The 18,304-nt window shown below is 43.4% G+C and overlaps 1 protein-coding gene across 1 annotated transcript in view; it reads right to left on the reverse strand.

The window, feature by feature from the left end:
• LOC122931825 (cell surface glycoprotein CD200 receptor 1-like) overlaps positions 1-7,517 on the reverse strand; it is a 56,338-nt gene extending 48,821 nt beyond the window's left edge. The window contains exon 1 of the mRNA XM_044285882.1: positions 7,448-7,517. Within this exon, the coding sequence (XP_044141817.1) occupies positions 7,448-7,517 (70 nt within the window). The remainder of the gene's footprint in view (positions 1-7,447) is intronic.
• Positions 7,518-18,304: the final 10,787 nt, after the last annotated feature.

Consider the following 18,304-nt stretch of genomic DNA (forward strand, 5'->3'; position numbering starts at 1 on the left):
GCTGCAGTGGCAGGGAAGGCAATCCCGATGCCTTCCATAGGAATCAGAGCTTGCCTTCTACGGAAGCCTGTAAGATCCAGGCAGGCTGTCAGCATAAAAGCTGACAGCCAATGCATTACAATACAGGTTGTATTGTAAAGCATTGCAGAGGGGATCAGACCCCAGAAGTTGAAGTCCTAGAGTGGGACAAACATTAAAATTTAAAAAAAGTAAAAAGTGTTTTTCATAATAATAATAAAAAAGTTTCAAGCAAAAAATAAATAAATAAAATTTCCCAAAATAAAACATAAAATTGTAAAAAAAAAAATTGAAAAAGAAAGCCAGACATATTGGGTATTGCCGTGTCCATAACGACCAGCTCTACAAAAATATCACACAAAAAAAAACCTGATAAAACAATAATTTTTTTGTTGCCTTACGTCACAAAAAGTGCAACACCAAGCTATCAAAAAGGCATATACCCCCAAAATAGTGCCAATCAAACCGTCACCTTATCCCACAAAAAATGAGCTCCTACATAACGCAATCGGGCAAAAAAATAACGAAAACTATGGTTCTCAGATTATGGAGAATGCTTTTATTGTGTAAAACCTAAATAAATAAATAAATAAATAAAAGTATACATATTATGTATTGCCACGTCCATACCAAACTGCTGTATAAAAATATCACGTGAACTAACGCCTCAAGTGAACACTGTAAAAAAAAAAATGTAAAAAAAAAAGCTATTTTTTGTCACCTTACATCACAAAAAGTGTAATACCAAGCGATCAAAAAGTCATATGCACCCCAAAATCATACCAATCAAACCATTATCTCATCCAGCAAAAATGAGACCCTACCTTAGACAATTGCCCAAAAAATAAAAAAAACTATGGCTCTCAGAATATGGAGACACTAAAACATGATTTTTTTGTTTAAAAAAATGCTGTTATTCTGTAAAACTTTAAAAAAATAAAAAAGTACACATATTAGGTATCGCAGCGTCCGTAAGAATCTGCTGTATAAAAATATCACATGAACACCGTAAAAAATAAAAAATAAAAACTCTGTCAAAAAAGCAATTTTTTCTCACCTTACATCACAAAAAGTGTAATACCAAGCGATCAAAAAGTCATATGCACCCTAAAATAGTACTAATCAAACCGCCCATACATAAGACAGTCACCCAAAAAATAAATAAATAAGTATGGCTTTCAGAATATGGAGACACTAAAAAAATCATTTTTTTCAAAAATGCTTTATTATGTGAAACTGAAACAAACAACCAAAAAAGTAGTCATACTTGGTATTGTTGCTTCCATAGCAAACTGCTCTATAAAAATACCACATGATCTAACCTGTCAGATAAACATTGTAAATAACAAATAATAAAAACGGTGCCAAAACAGCTATTTTTTGTTACCTTGCCTCACAAAAAGTTTAATATAGAGTAACCAAAAATCATATGTACCCTAAAATAGTAAAAAAAAAAACTGCCAACCTATCCCGTAGTTTACAAAATTGTGTCTTTTTTTGGAGTTTCTACTCTAGGGGTGCATCAGGGGGTCTTCAAATGTGACATGGCAGTTTAAAATTATCCCAGTGAAATCTGCCCTCCAAAAAACATTCCTTTTCTTCTGCGCCCTGCCGTGTGCCCGTACAGCAGTTTATGACCACATATGGAGTGTTTCTGTAAACTTCAGAATCGGGACAATAAATATTGAGTTTTTTTGGCTTATAACCCTTGCTTTGTTAGCGGAAAAAATTCATTAAAATGTAAAATCTGCCAAAAAAGTGAAATTCTGAAATTCCATCTCCATTTTCCTTTAATTCTTGTTGAACACCTAAAGGGTAACAAAGTTTGTAAATACCTTGAGGGGTGTAGTTTCTAAAATGGGGCCATTCATGGTTGGTTTCTAATATGTAAGCCCCACAAAGTGACTTCAGACCTAAAATTGTCCTAAAAATTGGGATTTGCTTCTAAACTTCTAAGCCTTCTAGCATCTCAAAAACAAGAAAATGTCATTTCAAAATGATCCACACATGAAGTAGACATATGGAAAATGTAAAGAAATAACTATTTTAGGAGGTATCACTATCTGCTTTAAAAGCAGAGAAATTGTAAATTTTAAAATGGAGAATTTTTCCCAATTTTTTGTAAATTTAGTATTTTTATATAAATAAAAATTAAATATTTTGACTTAAATGTACCACTGTAATGAAGTACAATATGTGACGAGAAAACAATCTCAGAATGGCTTGGATAAGTAAAAGCTTTTTAAAGTTATCACAACATTAAGTGACACGTCAGATTTTAAAAAAATGGCCTGGTCCTTAAGGTGAAAAATGGCAGGGTCCCGAAGGACATAAACACCATCTGCCCCATCAGATAAGAAACTTTTTTGTCCAAGACGGCAAAGCATAAAATGTCTCGTCATCCAAGAATGTAAAATTAGGACACCATTTGCAGCAAGTTACTGACTAGAGATGGCCTTGCGGTTCGCTCTGCGGTCGTTTCACCGCAATGTTCGCATGCGCCATATTCTTTTGCATTGCGCCAAAATTTTACCCATGACACATCCATCAGGTGGGACAGGACAGTCAATTAAGACGTTTCAGTACATGGACACAACTCTACCCTATAACAGAATCCGTTCTGGCCGCCATTTTACATTCTGTGTTTTGCCAGTGTAGGGAGAGGTTGCTGTGTGGAGCAGGGACAGGCTGTTACGGACACCAAACGCTAGCTAATAGGGCCACAAAAGTCCTTTTAAGGACTGGTATAGGTGTGCTATCGATAGGTGTGACTTACTGAGGGGTGTGATATACTTATAATATACCTTCTAACATAGAAAGTATATTATAGTGCATTTATATTGTGCAGCAGTTGTGTGCGGTTCTGCTGAGATACCGGAGAATATTTGTCATATATTCGAGAATTCGAGATTATTTTATTGAATGTGAAAAATCGTGGGTCACTTTAACAAACATTTTTGAGCTGCTAGAAGTTTTATGAGTTTCTCCTAAGACTGGAGAAAATTGTTGGCACGGCAGAACATTACAATAGCTTTATATGCAGATAGAGTCAAGTGCTCCAATATATTTGCGATTGCTCTAATCGGCAGTGATTAGCGGCACTGAAATGTCCTTGAAAAGACCCTATTAAAAGATGTAATTACAAGATGTATCCCAATTTGAAATTAAGATACATAGTAATATAGTACATAAGGCCGAAAAAAGACATTTGTCCATCCAGTTCGGCCTGTCATCCTGCAAGTTGATCCAGAGGAAGGCAAAAAAAACCTGTGAGGTAGAAGCCAATTTTCCTCACTTTAGGGGAATAAAAATTCCTTCCCGACTCCAATCAGGCATCAGAATAACTCCCTGGATCACGACCCCTCTCTAGTAGCTATAGCCAGTAATATTATTACGCTCCAGAAATACATCCAGGCCCCTCTTGAATTCCGTTATTGTACTCACCATCACCACCTCCTCAGGCAGAGAGTTCCATAGTCTCACTGCTCTTACCGTAAAGAATCCTCTTCTATGTTTGTATACAAACCTTCTCTCCTCCAGACGCAGAGGATGTCCCCTCGTCACAGTCACAGTCCTGGGGATAAATAGCTGATGGGAGAGATCTCTGTACTGACCCCTCATATATTTATACATAGTAATTAGATCTCCCCTCAGTCGTTTTTTTTCTAAAGTGAATAACCCTGATTTTGATAATCTTTCAGGGTACTGTAGTTGCCCCATTCCAGTTATTACTTTAGTTGCCCTCCTCTGGACCCTCTCCAGCTCTGCTATGTCTGCTTTGTTCACTGGAGCCCAGAACTGTACACAGTACTCCATGTGTGGTCTGACTAGTGATGTGTAAAGTGGTAGGACTATGTTCTCATCACAGGCATCTATTCCCCTTTTGATGCAACCCATTATCTTATTGGCCTTGGCAGCAGCTGCCTGACACTGGTTTTTGCAGCTTAGTTTGCTGTTTATTAAAATTCCTAGATCTTTTTCCATGTCAGTGTTACCGAGTGTTTTACCATTTAATAAGTACGGGTGACTTGCATTGTTCCTTCCCATGTGCATAACCTTACATTTGTCAGTGTTAAACCTCATCTGCCACTTATCTGCCCAAGCCTCCAATCTATCCAGATCCCTCTGTAGCAGTATACTGTCCTCTTCCGTGTTAATTACTTTACACAGTTTAGTGTCATCTGCGAAAATTGATATTTTACTATGCAAGCCTTCTACAAGATTATTAATAAATATATTGAAGAGAATAGGGCCCAATACTGACCCCTGAGGTACCCCACTAGTGACAGTGACCCAATCTGAGTATGTACATATTGTAATTACATCTTGTAATCGGGTCTTTTCAAGGACAGTTCAGTCCTAGGTACGCGGACAGAGTACACCTACCATTAGGTGTATCTCTGGGCTGAGCAGCTGTGGAGGGAAAGTTTAGGGATAGTTTATTCCCTGTATCCCAGTTTCTCAGCCTTTTACTGCCCTTTGTTTGCCGATGATAGCTTTCTATGCACCAATTAGGAAGCTTTATCCAAGTTGTAATTTTATTTTATTGTGATTATAAATAAGTTTTAGGTACTTGCCCTCAGTGATACATTATATACGTTAGCAAGGATCAATTGCCAATATACCTTCAGTGATTAAGTTCTATATACCTGCTTCCACAAAATACTGATTGAGGGGTGCGATATACCTGTATTTAGTTTGAAGATGTGTTGGTCACTTCGGATATGAGATCATTTTTGCAGCCAACCCATCAGGGGCGTACATAGAAATCACTGGGCCCCATAGCAAGAATTGAAATTGGGCCCCCATTCCCCATTTATAGCCCCTCCCACTACCCATTCCAGGCCTCTCTCTTTGTTCCATGAACTATTCTTGCTGCTGCGTTTTATAATTTATGCCTTCAGGGCCGGATTGGGATCACAAAACAGCCCTGGCACACAAAATAGGTATAATAGATGCAGTGTGTACAGATGTATAGAGTATACAGCAGTGTACTGATATGTGAGGTACGAGGTATAATAGATGCAGTGTGCACAGGTATATAGTATATACAGCAGTGTACTGTTATGTGAGGTACGAGGTATAATAGATGCAGTGTGCACAGGTATATAGTATATACAGTAGTGTACTGATATGTGAGGTACGAGGTATAATAGATGCAGTGTGCACAGGTATATAGTATATACAGCAGTGTACTGATATGTGAGGTACGAGGTATAATAGATGCAGTGTGCACAGGTATATAGTATATACAGCAGTGTACTGATATGTGAGGTACGGGGTATAATATATGCAGTGTGCACAGGTATATAGTATATACAGCAGTGTACTGATATGTGAGGTACGGGGTATGATAGATGCAGTGTGTATAGATATATAGTATATATAGTATATACAGCAGTGTACTGATATGTGAGGTACGAGGTATAATAGATGCAGTGTGTACAGATATATAGTATATATAGTATATATAGTATATACAGCAGTGGACTGATATATGAGGTACGACCTGTAATTTATACCTCATACCTCACGTCAATACACTGCTGTATTTACTCTATACCTGTACACACTGCATCTATTATACCTCCTACCTCACATATCAGTACACTGCTGTAGATACTATATATCTGTACACACTACATCTATTATACCTCGTACCTCACATATCAGTACACTACTGGATATACTATATACCTGTACACACTGCATCTATTATACCTCCTACCTCACATATCAGTACACTGCTGTATATACTATATATCTGTACACACTACATCTATTATACCTCGTACCTCACATATCAGTACACTACTGGATATACTTTATATCTGTACATATTGCATCTATAATACTGTGTAATATATGCAGTGTATGTGTGTATATATATATATATATATATATATATATATATATATATATACACACACACAGAGCAGTGTATTGATGTGAGACATACAAGGTATAATACTATAGATGCATTGTTTACAGAAATATGTGGTCAGTTATACATTATGGTCACTGTGTGTGTGAGGTACATGAAGCAGTAGTGGTCACTGTATCTGTCTGAAGTATTATACATGAGTGAGCAATGAGTATAAACAGGGCATGGAGGGGGGGGGGGGGGGTAAATGATGAGAAGTGGAGGGCCTCTCTTACCATTCCATTCCAGTCTGTATGGATCAATGCAGAGCTGATTGTGAACTTCTAATACTTGCTGTTAGGGGTTGAAGGACCTGTGATGATGTCATCATAGGTCGTGGCAGATGTACCTTTCAAAACTAGGAACTACACCATTTTTGGTGCAGTTTCTTTGCTACATCCTGCAGGACCTGTGCCTCTCCTCCGCTGCGGGCCTCTCTTCCTCACGGGCCCCATAGCAGCTGCGTGGTCTACCTATATGGTAGGTACGCCACTGCAACCCATCAACAGCCGCCCTCCAGATCCAGCCTCAGGGAACGCCTAGGCCGACAAGTGTCCGACTACATCGGGTTAACGGCCGATGTGGACACTCTGAGAAGCGAGGAACCCCTGGACTACTGGGTGTGCAGGCTTGACCTGTGGCTAGCTGGCACAATTTGCCATGGAACTCTGGGCTTGCCCCTCGTCAAGTGTCCTGTCCAAAAGGAAGTTCAGCGCAGCGGGGGGGATCGTGACCGATAAGCGCACTTGCCTAGCTCACGACAGTGTGGACTACCTCACATTTCTAAAAATGAATGAGGCATGGATCTCTGAGGAATTCAATACCTGTGATGACCACGTGTAATTGAATTTCCTCATGCCAGCCCACAAATAACAGCTACCACCAGAACAAAGAATGGTCCTTGTCTTATGTATATTCAGTGGCAAAAAAGGCCTTTTCTGTCAGGTTAATTCCTAATTTTTGGGGCCTCTACTCCAGTGGCCTACAGTAAAATTGATATCCAGTGACTGCCTAATGTACCTCCAGCCACATAATCACTTGTTCTTTTCTGTCAGGTGAATGCCTAATGTTTGGGGCCTGTACTGCCGTGGCTCCAGCAGGGCACATTTTTGAGAGTTTCCCTTTAAGACGCATAAAAATGGCCCCTGATTAAAATACATATTTTTTGTGGGAATTTTTGCCATTAATCCCCCTCTAGTATGTCATTGTCCATGTTGTGGGACTATTTGTGCACTTCTAATAAGTATTTGGTGGCTGCAAATATGACCTGAAGGTTTTTCAGGTTCGCCTGCCATTTAATACAATGGGGTCCGCCGCTAATGCGCATATCGCGAATATTTGATCGCGAAGACGTTTTCACAAATCATCCCGGATGAATCAGCACTATTACTGACTGCAGTGTATGTTCACTCTAGTCAACTTCTTAAGAAACTGTCACAACTTTCTACTCCCCCAACTCCCCCACCCATATCTCTTCCAGGTATTGAGATCTGTCCTGACACTTACCTGAGGATGCAGCTCCTGTGTACAAGAGAACCAGACTCAACAGAAACCTTATTGATTGTAGATGCTCCATGTCTTACGTGGGAGGAAAGAAGAAACAAATGCAGAACTACTCAAGTATATAACTACGCTTCTTGTCCAGCATAATTTCCGTCTGTCGAAAGCTGTTTATGGTTTTCCTTTATGGTTTTATGATTAGACACAAAAAATATCAGACATCCATATAGCAGCTCAGAATTTTAAAGCACCTTAACAAAGTAATTTTTGAAACTTTTTGTTATTCTCAGATAAGACTTTATTCTTTTAGATTGAGATATGGACCCATCAGGACGGACAAGGGAGATGTTCAATGTTACCTATGAAGAAAGCCTTGTCTTGTGAATCAGTTGCTATATGGAGAAAGTAATACAGGGTATATAGGGTACATTCATATCACAGATCTCCAAAAAATGATAAAATCTTCGATAGTATAATCGCAGAAGTCCACGCCTGCTGGCATCTCCCCTCTCCCAGCGGCCATGGCCACTGGAATACTCACCTATCTAGCTATATTTTCTATCAAAACTATCCCTGCCTCCTTCCACCTGCTCTGGCTGGTGTATACTCCCACAAGGTGATTGTCCGCTTCCCAGCTCTTAAAGAGCCACTGAACACATGGGAGAATCTAACCCCAGCCTATTACATTGTTCCCTGTTGCAAATATGACACCTTGCCCTATGGAATGGTGTCCGATCAATAAGGCTCCTACTTTAGTTCTTGCAAAGGTGTGCAGCTATTGTGTATTCTGACCTCCCATGGCTGACCTCTCCCTAATTACCGCATTGACTAGAGATGAACGAAGTTTAGAAAAATTGATTCAGCAGCTTCACCAAAGTTTGACAAAGTATTTGATTAGTTACAAATTAATTTGTCACAAATCGTTATGTTAAAACCCCATTCAGCCTATCAATCAATGGGACTGTTTTTGATGGCTGCTTATACATGGGTTACCCCGTCTAACGGCCGTTAGAAACAGTACTACGCTAGTGCAATATGGCCTTTTGGTTTAAAACAAAACTTTAAAAAAAAACACTCACCTCATCCATTTGCTTGCGCAGAAGCAGTCCGCTTCTCTTTTATTAAAAAAGACCTGCAGAAGGACCTGCACTGAGTGTGATGACGTCACCACGCGCTCTTAGCAAGATCACGTGATAATCTCACGGCGTGATTACGCTGGTAGTGCGCAATGACATCATGACGGTCAGTGCAGGCCCTTTAGCAGGTCTTTTTCAATCGGGGAAAGGAGAGGACTGCCTCTGCCTGAGCAAGTGGATGAGGTGAGTAATGTTATTTTCCATTCTTTCCAAGCAAAAATTGATTCTGATAACACATGGCACAGTGTTATCTTGGTTACCGCGTTACAAAAGCCATTGACATCTATTGAAAATCTAGTTATCTTTTTCTTGCCATTCTTTACTTAACACGTTATACATAAACACTTCATATGTGTTTGTAAACTGCTCTATGGGCACATGACAGGAGTCAAATAGGGAGAAGCATCATATGGTTTTTGGAGGGAAGATTTTGTTAAAATGGTTTTCGGGCATCAAAATCTCCCAAAAAGTGACCCCACTTTGGAAACTGCACCCCTCATGGAATTTAGTAAGGGGTGTTCTGAGTCTTTTGACCCCCACAGGTGTTTTGCAGAATTTAGAAACACTTGGCTGTGAAAAAACTAATTTTAATTTCTTCCAATAAAATTTTGCTTTTGTCCCAAATATTTAATTTTCACAATGGATAACGAGAAAAAGCACCCCATAATTTGTTATGAATTTTCTCTTGGATATGGCAACACCCCATATGTGGTCGTAAACTGCTGTAGGGGCACATGGCAGGAATCAGAAGGGAAGAAGCGCCATATGGCTTTTCGAGGACAGATTTCTCTGGAACGGTTTTTGTTGACTATTACACATTTAATACTATGTCACAAGAGATTCTGAGGTACCCCTATAGTGAAAACCTTCACTCAAGAAACTACTCCCTTCAAAAAATGTATAGAGGGGTGTACTGAGTGCCTTGACCCCACAGACATTTCACAAAATTGAGAAACACTTGGCTGTGAAAATGAAATGTTTTTATTTATTTCAATAAAATGTGCTTTATTCTCAATTTTTTTATTTTAACAAGGGGTAGCAGGAGAAAAAGTACCCCATAATTTGTTAACCATTTTCTCCTGCCATATGTGGTCATAAAGTGCTTTACGGGCTCCGAAGAGAAAGAACACCATGAATATTTGAGATCTAGTTTGATGATTTATATAGGGTTGTCCGACTACTGCAGAGGCTCTGCGGTGAAATAAAAAAAGAAACCCCCTAGAAATGACCCAATTATAGAAAAGACATCTGTCACAGAATTTACCAAGGGGTGTAGGGAGCATTGTAACCCCACAGGTGTTTTGCAAAAATTAATTCACAGCAGATGGTGCAAAGTGAAAATTAAAATTTTTCCACATCTATGCCAAATTAGGGATGAGCGAACTCGAACTGTATAGTTCGGGTTCGTACCGAATTTTGGGGTGTCCGTGACACGGACCCGAACCCGGACATTTTCGTAAAAGTCCGGGTTCGGGTTCGGTGTTCGTCGCTTTCTTCGCGCTTTTGTGACGCTTTCTTGGCGCTTTTTGAAAGGCTGCAAAGCAGCCAATCAACAAGCGTCATACTACTTGCCCCAAGAGGCCATCACAGCCATGCCTACTATTGGCATGGCTGTGATTGGCCAGAGCACCATGTGACCCAGCCTCTATTTAAGCTGGAGTCACATAGCGCCGCCCGTCACTCTGCTCTGATTAGCGTAGGGAGAGGTTGCGGCTGCGACAGTAGGGCGAGATTAGGCAGATTAACTCCTCCAAAGGACTTGATTAACTGATCGATCTGCAGCTGTGGATCATTGAGCTGCTGATCCTCAATTGCTCACTGTTTTTAGGCTGCACAGACCGTTTGTCAGTCTCATTTTTCTGGGGTGATCGGCGGCCATTTTGTGTCTTGTGGTGCGCCAGCACAAGCTGCGACCAAGTGCATTTAACCCTCAATGGTGTGGTTGTTTTTTGGCTAAAGCCTACATCAGGGTGAAGCTGTCACACCAAGTGCATTTAACCAGCAATAGTCTGTTCATTTTTTGGCCATATACAAAATCAGGGGCAAGCTGCGCCTGTCACCAAGTGCATTTAACCCTCAATGGTGTGGTTGTTTTTTGGCTAAAGCCTACATCAGGGTGAAGCTGTCACACCAAGTGCATTTAACCAGCAATAGTCTGTTCATTTTTTGGCCATATACAAAATCAGGGGCAAGCTGCGCCTGTCACCAAGTGCATTTAACCCTCAATGGTGTGGTTGTTTTTTGGCTAAAGCCTACATCAGGGTGAAGCTGTCACACCAAGTGCATTTAACCAGCAATAGTCTGTTCATTTTTTGGCCATATACAAAATCAGGGGCAAGCTGCGCCTGTCACCAAGTGCATTTAACCCTCAATGGTGTGGTTGTTTTTTGGCTAAAGCCTACATCAGGGTGAAGCTGTCACACCAAGTGCATTTAACCAGCAATAGTCTGTTCATTTTTTGGCCATATCCCAGTCTAATTCTGTCACTAAATCCATACCGGTCACCCAGCGCCTAAATACTAGGCCTCAAATTTATATCCAGCTAAATCTGTCCCTAGTGCTGTAGCTGGGCGAGTTATTTAGTGTCCGTTCAAGCACATTTCTTGTTCTGGGTTGAAATACAATTCCCAATTTAGCAATTTCATAATTTAGTGGTTCCTGCTATATCAGAGCTATTTGAAATCTATCCCAAAAAGGGTATATAATATTGAAGGTGCACATTGGGTCATTCAGAATAACTTCACACACACCCGCTACTGTGTATTTCCAAGTCTAATTCTGTCACTAAACCCATACCTGTCACCCAGCGCCTAAATACTAGGCCTCAAATTTAAATCCCTCTAAATCTCTCGTTACCCACCGCTGTACTGTTGTTGCTGGGCAAGATATTTAGTGTCCGTCAAAGCACATTTTTTGTTCTGGGTTGAAGTACAATTCCCAATTTAGCAATTTCATAATTTAGTGGTTTCTGCTATATCAGAGCTATTTGAAATCTATCCCTAAAAGGGTATATAATATTGAAGGTGCACATAGGGTCATTCAGAATAACTTCACACACACGCTTCTGTGCATTTCCAAGTCTAATTCTGTCACTAAATCCATACCGGTGACCCAGCGCCTAAATACTAGGCCTCAAATTTAAATCCCTCTAAATCTCTCGTTACCCACCACTGTACTGTTGTTGCTGGGCAAGATATTTAGTGTCCGTCAAAGCACATTTTTTGTTCTGGGTTGAAGTACAATTCCCAATTTAGCAATTTCATAATTTAGTGGTTTCTGCTATATCAGAGCTATTTGAAATCTATCCCTAAAAGGGTATATAATATTGAAGGTGCACATAGGGTCATTCAGAATAACTTCACACACACGCTTCTGTGCATTTCCAAGTCTAATTCTGTCACTAAATCCATACCGGTGACCCAGCGCCTAAATACTAGGCCTCAAATTTAAATCCCTCTAAATCTCTCGTTACCCACCGCTGTACTGTTGTTGCTGGGCAAGATATTTAGTGTCCGTCAAAGCACATTTTTTGTTCTGGGTTGAAGTACAATTCCCAATTTAGCAATTTCATAATTTAGTGGTTTCTGCTATATCAGAGCTATTTGAAATCTATCCCTAAAAGGGTATATAATATTGAAGGTGCACATAGGGTCATTCAGAATAACTTCACACACACGCTTCTGTGCATTTCCAAGTCTAATTCTGTCACTAAATCCATACCGGTGACCCAGCGCCTAAATACTAGGCCTCAAATTTAAATCCCTCTAAATCTCTCGTTACCCACCGCTGTACTGTTGTTGCTGGGCAAGATATTTAGTGTCCGTCAAAGCACATTTTTTGTTCTGGGTTGAAGTACAATTCCCAATTTAGCAATTTCATAATTTAGTGGTTCCTGCTATATCAGAGCTATTTGAAATCTATCCCAAAAAGGGTATATAATATTGAAGGTGCACATTGGGTCATTCAGAATAACTTCACACACACCCGCTACTGTGTATTTCCAAGTCTAATTCTGTCACTAAACCCATACCTGTCACCCAGCGCCTAAATACTAGGCCTCAAATTTAAATCCCTCTAAATCTCTCGTTACCCACCGCTGTACTGTTGTTGCTGGGCAAGATATTTAGTGTCCGTCAAAGCACATTTTTTGTTCTGGGTTGAAGTACAATTCCCAATTTAGCAATTTCATAATTTAGTGGTTTCTGCTATATCAGAGCTATTTGAAATCTATCCCTAAAAGGGTATATAATATTGAAGGTGCACATAGGGTCATTCAGAATAACTTCACACACACGCTTCTGTGCATTTCCAAGTCTAATTCTGTCACTAAATCCATACCGGTGACCCAGCGCCTAAATACTAGGCCTCAAATTTAAATCCCTCTAAATCTCTCGTTACCCACCGCTGTACTGTTGTTGCTGGGCAAGATATTTAGTGTCCGTCAAAGCACATTTTTTGTTCTGGGTTGAAGTACAATTCCCAATTTAGCAATTTCATAATTTAGTGGTTCCTGCTATATCAGAGCTATTTGAAATCTATCCCAAAAAGGGTATATAATATTGAAGGTGCACATTGGGTCATTCAGAATAACTTCACACACACCCGCTACTGTGTATTTCCAAGTCTAATTCTGTCACTAAACCCATACCTGTCACCCAGCGCCTAAATACTAGGCCTCAAATTTAAATCCCTCTAAATCTCTCGTTACCCACCGCTGTACTGTTGTAGCTGGGAAAGTTATTTAGTGCCCGTCAAAGCACATTTTTTGTTCTGGGTTGAAGTACAATTCCCAATTTAGCAATTTCATAATTTAGTGGTTCCTGCTATATCAGAGCTATTTGAAATCTATCCCAAAAAGGGTATATAATATTCAAGGTGCACATTGGGTCATTCAGAATAACTTCACACACACGCTTCTGTGCATTTCCAAGTCTAATTCTGTCACTAAATCCATACCGGTCACCCAGCGCCTAAATACTAGGCCTCAAATTTATATCCCGCTGAATTTGAATACAATACATTGGGCCAAATAATATATTTGTTGTTGTGGTGAACCATAACAATGAGAAAAACATCTAGTAAGGGACGCGGACGTGGACATGGTCGTGGTGGTGTTAGTGGACCCTCTGGTGCTGGGAGAGGACGTGGCCGTTCTGCCACATCCACACGTCCTAGTGTACCAACTACCTCAGGTCCCAGTAGCCGCCAGAATTTACAGCGATATATGGTGGGGCCCAATGCCGTTCTAAGGATGGTAAGGCCTGAGCAGGTACAGGCATTAGTCAATTGGGTGGCCGACAGTGGATCCAGCACGTTCACATTATCTCCCACCCAGTCTTCTGCAGAAAGCGCACAGATGGCGCCTGAAAACCAACCCCATCAGTCTGTCACATCACCCCCATGCATACCAGGGAAACTGTCTCAGCCTCAAGTTATGCAGCAGTCTCTTATGCTGTTTGAAGACTCCGCTGGCAGGGTTTCCCAAGGGCATCCACCTAGCCCTTCCCCAGCGGTGAAAGACATAGAATGCACTGACGCACAACCACTTATGTTTCCTGATGATGAGGACATGGGAATACCACCTCAGCATGTCTCTGATGATGACGAAACACAGGTGCCAACTGCTGCGTCTTTCTGCAGTGTGCAGACTGAACAGGAGGTCAGGGATCAAGACTGGGTGGAAGACGATGCAGGGGACGATGAGGTCCTAGACCCCACATGGAATGAAGGTCGTGCCACTGACTTTCACAGTTCGGAGGAAGAGGCAGTGGTGAGACCGAGCCAACAGCGTAGCAAAAGAGGGAGCAGTGGGCAAAAGCAGAACACCCGCCGCCAAGAGACTCCGCCTGCTACTGACCGCCGCCATCTGGGACCGAGCACCCCAAAGGCAGCTTCAAGGAGTTCCCTGGCATGGCACTTCTTCAAACAATGTGCTGACGACAAGACCCGAGTGGTTTGCACGCTGTGCCATCAGAGCCTGAAGCGAGGCATTAACGTTCTGAACCTGAGCACAACCTGCATGACCAGGCACCTGCATGCAAAGCATGAACTGCAGTGGAGTAAACACCTTAAAACCAAGGAAGTCACTCAGGCTCCCCCTGCTACCTCTTCTGCTGCTGCCGCCTCGGCCTATTCTGCTGCTGCCGCCTCGGCCTCTTCCTCCGCCTCTGGAGGAACGTTGGCACCTGCCGCCCAGCAAACAGGGGATGTACCACCAACACCACCACCACCCCCTCCGTCACCAAGCGTCTCAACCATGTCACACGCCAGCGTTCAGCTCTCCATCTCACAAACATTTGATAGAAAGCGTAAATTCCCACCTAGCCACCCTCGATCCCTGGCCCTGAATGCCAGCATTTCTAAACTACTGGCCTATGAAATGCTGTCATTTAGGCTGGTGGACACAGACAGCTTCAAACAGCTCATGTCGCTTGCTGTCCCACAGTATGTTGTTCCCAGCCGGCACTACTTCTCCAAGAGAGCCGTGCCTTCCCTGCACAACCAAGTATCCGATAAAATCAAGTGTGCACTGCGCAACGCCATCTGTAGCAAGGTCCACCTAACCACAGATACGTGGACCAGTAAGCACGGCCAGGGACGCTATATCTCCCTAACTGCACACTGGGTAAATGTAGTGGCAGCTGGGCCCCAGGCGGAGAGCTGTTTGGCGCACGTCCTGCCGCCGCCAAGGATCGCAGGGCAACATTCTTTGCCTCCTGTTGCCACCTCCTCCTTCTCGGCTTCCTCCTCCTCTTCTTCCACCTGCTCATCCAGTCAGCCACACACCTTCACCACCAACTTCAGCACAGCCCGGGGTAAACGTCAGCAGGCCATTCTGAAACTCATATGTTTGGGGGACAGGCCCCACACCGCACAGGAGTTGTGGCGGGGTATTGAACAACAGACCGACGAGTGGTTGCTGCCGGTGAGCCTCAAGCCCGGCCTGGTGGTGTGTGATAATGGGTGAAATCTCGTTGCAGCTCTGGGACTAGCCAATTTGACGCACATCCCTTGCTTGGCGCATGTGCTGAATTTGGTGGTGCAGAAGTTCATTCACAACTACCCCGACATGTCAGAGCTGCTGCATAAAGTGCGGGCCGTCTGTTCGCGCTTCCGGCGTTCACATCCTGCCGCTGCTCGCCTGTCTGCGCTACAGCGTAACTTCGGCCTTCCCGCTCACCGCCTCATATGCGACGTGCCCACCAGGTGGAACTCCACCTTGCACATGCTGGACAGACTGTGCGAGCAGCAGCAGGCCATAGTGGAGTTTCAGCTGCAGCACGCACGGGTCAGTCGCACTACAGAACAGCACCACTTCACCACCAATGACTGGGCCTCCATGCGAGACCTGTGTGCCCTGTTGCGCTGTTTCGAGTACTCCACCAACATGGCCAGTGGCGATGACACCGTTATCAGCGTTACAATACCACTTCTATGTCTCCTTGAGAAAACACTTAGGGCGATGATGGAACAGGAGGTGGCCCAGGAGGAGGAGGAGGAGGATGAGGAAGAGGGGTCATTTTTAGCACTTTCAGGCCAGTCTCTTCGAAGTGACTCAGAGGGAGGTTTTTTGCAACAGCAGAGGCCAGGTACAAATGTGGCCAGCCAGGGCCCACTACTGGAGGACGAGGAGGACGAGGATGAGGAGGAGGTGGAGGAGGATGAGGATGAAGCATGGTCACAGCGGGGTGGCACCCAACGCAGCTCGGGTCCATCACTGGTGCGTGGCTGGGGGGAAAGGCAGGACGATGACGATACGCCTCCCACAGAGGACAGCTTGTCCTTACCCCTGGGCAGCCTGGCACACATGAGCGACTACATGCTGCAGTGCCTGCGCAACGACAGCAGAGTTGCCCACATTTTAACCTGTGCGGACTACTGGGTTGCCACCCTGCTGGATCCACGCTACAAAGACAATGTGCCCACCTTACTTCCTGCACTGGAGCGTGATAGGAAGATGCGCGAGTACAAGCGCACGTTGGTAGACGCGCTACTGAGAGCATTCCCAAATGTCACAGGGGAACAAGTGGAAGCCCAAGGCCAAGGCAGAGGAGGAGCAAGAGGTCGCCAAGGCAGCTGTGTCACGGCCAGCTCCTCTGAGGGCAGGGTTAGCATGGCAGAGATGTGGAAAACTTTTGTCAACACGCCACAGCTAACTGCACCACCACCTGATACGCAACGTGTTAGCAGGAGGCAACATTTCACTAACATGGTGGAACAGTACGTGTGCACACCCCTCCACGTACTGACTGATGGTTCGGCCCCATTCAACTTCTGGGTCTCTAAATTGTCCACGTGGCCAGAGCTAGCCTTTTATGCCTTGGAGGTGCTGGCCTGCCCGGCAGCCAGCGTTTTGTCTGAACGTGTATTCAGCACGGCAGGGGGCGTCATTACAGACAAACGCAGCCGCCTGTCTACAGCCAATGTGGACAAGCTGACGTTCATAAAAATGAACCAGGCATGGATCCCACAGGACCTGTCCGTCCCTTGTCCAGATTAGACATTAACTACCTCCCCATAACCATATATTATTGGACTCCAGGGCACTTCCTCATTCAATCCTATTTTTATTTTCATTTTACCATTATATTGCGATGCTACCCAAAGTTGAATGAACCTCTCCTCTGCCTGTGTGCTAGGCCTAAATATATGCCAATGGACTGTTGCAGTGGTGGCTGACATGAAGCCTGATTCTCTGCTATGACATGCAGACTAATTCTCTGCTGACATGAAGCCAGATTGTCTGTTACGGGACCTCTCTCCTCTGCCTGGGTGCTGGGCCTAAATTTATGACAATGGACTGTTGCAGTGGTGGCTGACGTGAAGCCTGATTCTCTGCTATGACATGCAGACTGATTCTCTGCTGACATGAAGCCAGATCGTCTGTTACGGGACCTCTCTGCTCTGCCTGTGTGCTAGGCCTAAATATATGCCAATGGACTGTTGCAGTGGTGGGTGACGTGAAGCCTCATTCTCTGCTATGACATGCAGACTGATTCTCTGCTGACATGAAGCCAGATTGTCTGTTACGGGACCTCTCTGCTCTGCCTGTGTGCTAGGCCTAAATATATGCCAATGGACTGTTGCAGTGGTGGGTGACGTGAAGCCTCATTCTCTGCTATGACATGCAGACTGATTCTCTGCTGTCATGAAGCCAGATTGTCTGTTACGGGACCTCTCTGCTCTGCCTGTGTGCTAGGCCTAAATATATGCCAATGGACTGTTGCAGTGGTGGGTGACGTGAAGCCTCATTCTCTGCTATGACATGCAGACTGATTCTCTGCTGACATGAAGCCAGATTGTCTGTTACGGGACCTCTCTGCTCTGCCTGTGTGCTAGGCCTAAATATATGCCAATGGACTGTTGCAGTGGTGGGTGACGTGAAGCCTCATTCTCTGCTATGACATGCAGACTGATTCTCTGCTGTCATGAAGCCAGATTGTCTGTTACGGGACCTCTCTGCTCTGCCTGTGTGCTAGGCCTAAATATATGCCAATGGACTGTTGCAGTGGTGGGTGACGTGAAGCCTCATTCTCTGCTATGACATGCAGACTAATTCTCTGCTGACATGAAGACAGATTCTCTGTTACGGGACCTCTCTCCTCTGCCTGTGTGTGTGCTGGGCCTAAATATATGCCAATGGACTGTTGCAGTGGTGGCTGACGTGAAGCCTCATTCTCTGCTATGACATGCAGACTGATTCTCTGCTGACATGAAGCCAGATTCT

The sequence above is a fragment of the Bufo gargarizans genome, chromosome 3 (assembly GCF_014858855.1).
Source record: "Bufo gargarizans isolate SCDJY-AF-19 chromosome 3, ASM1485885v1, whole genome shotgun sequence".
In the NCBI taxonomy this organism is placed as follows: Eukaryota; Metazoa; Chordata; class Amphibia; order Anura; family Bufonidae; genus Bufo; species Bufo gargarizans.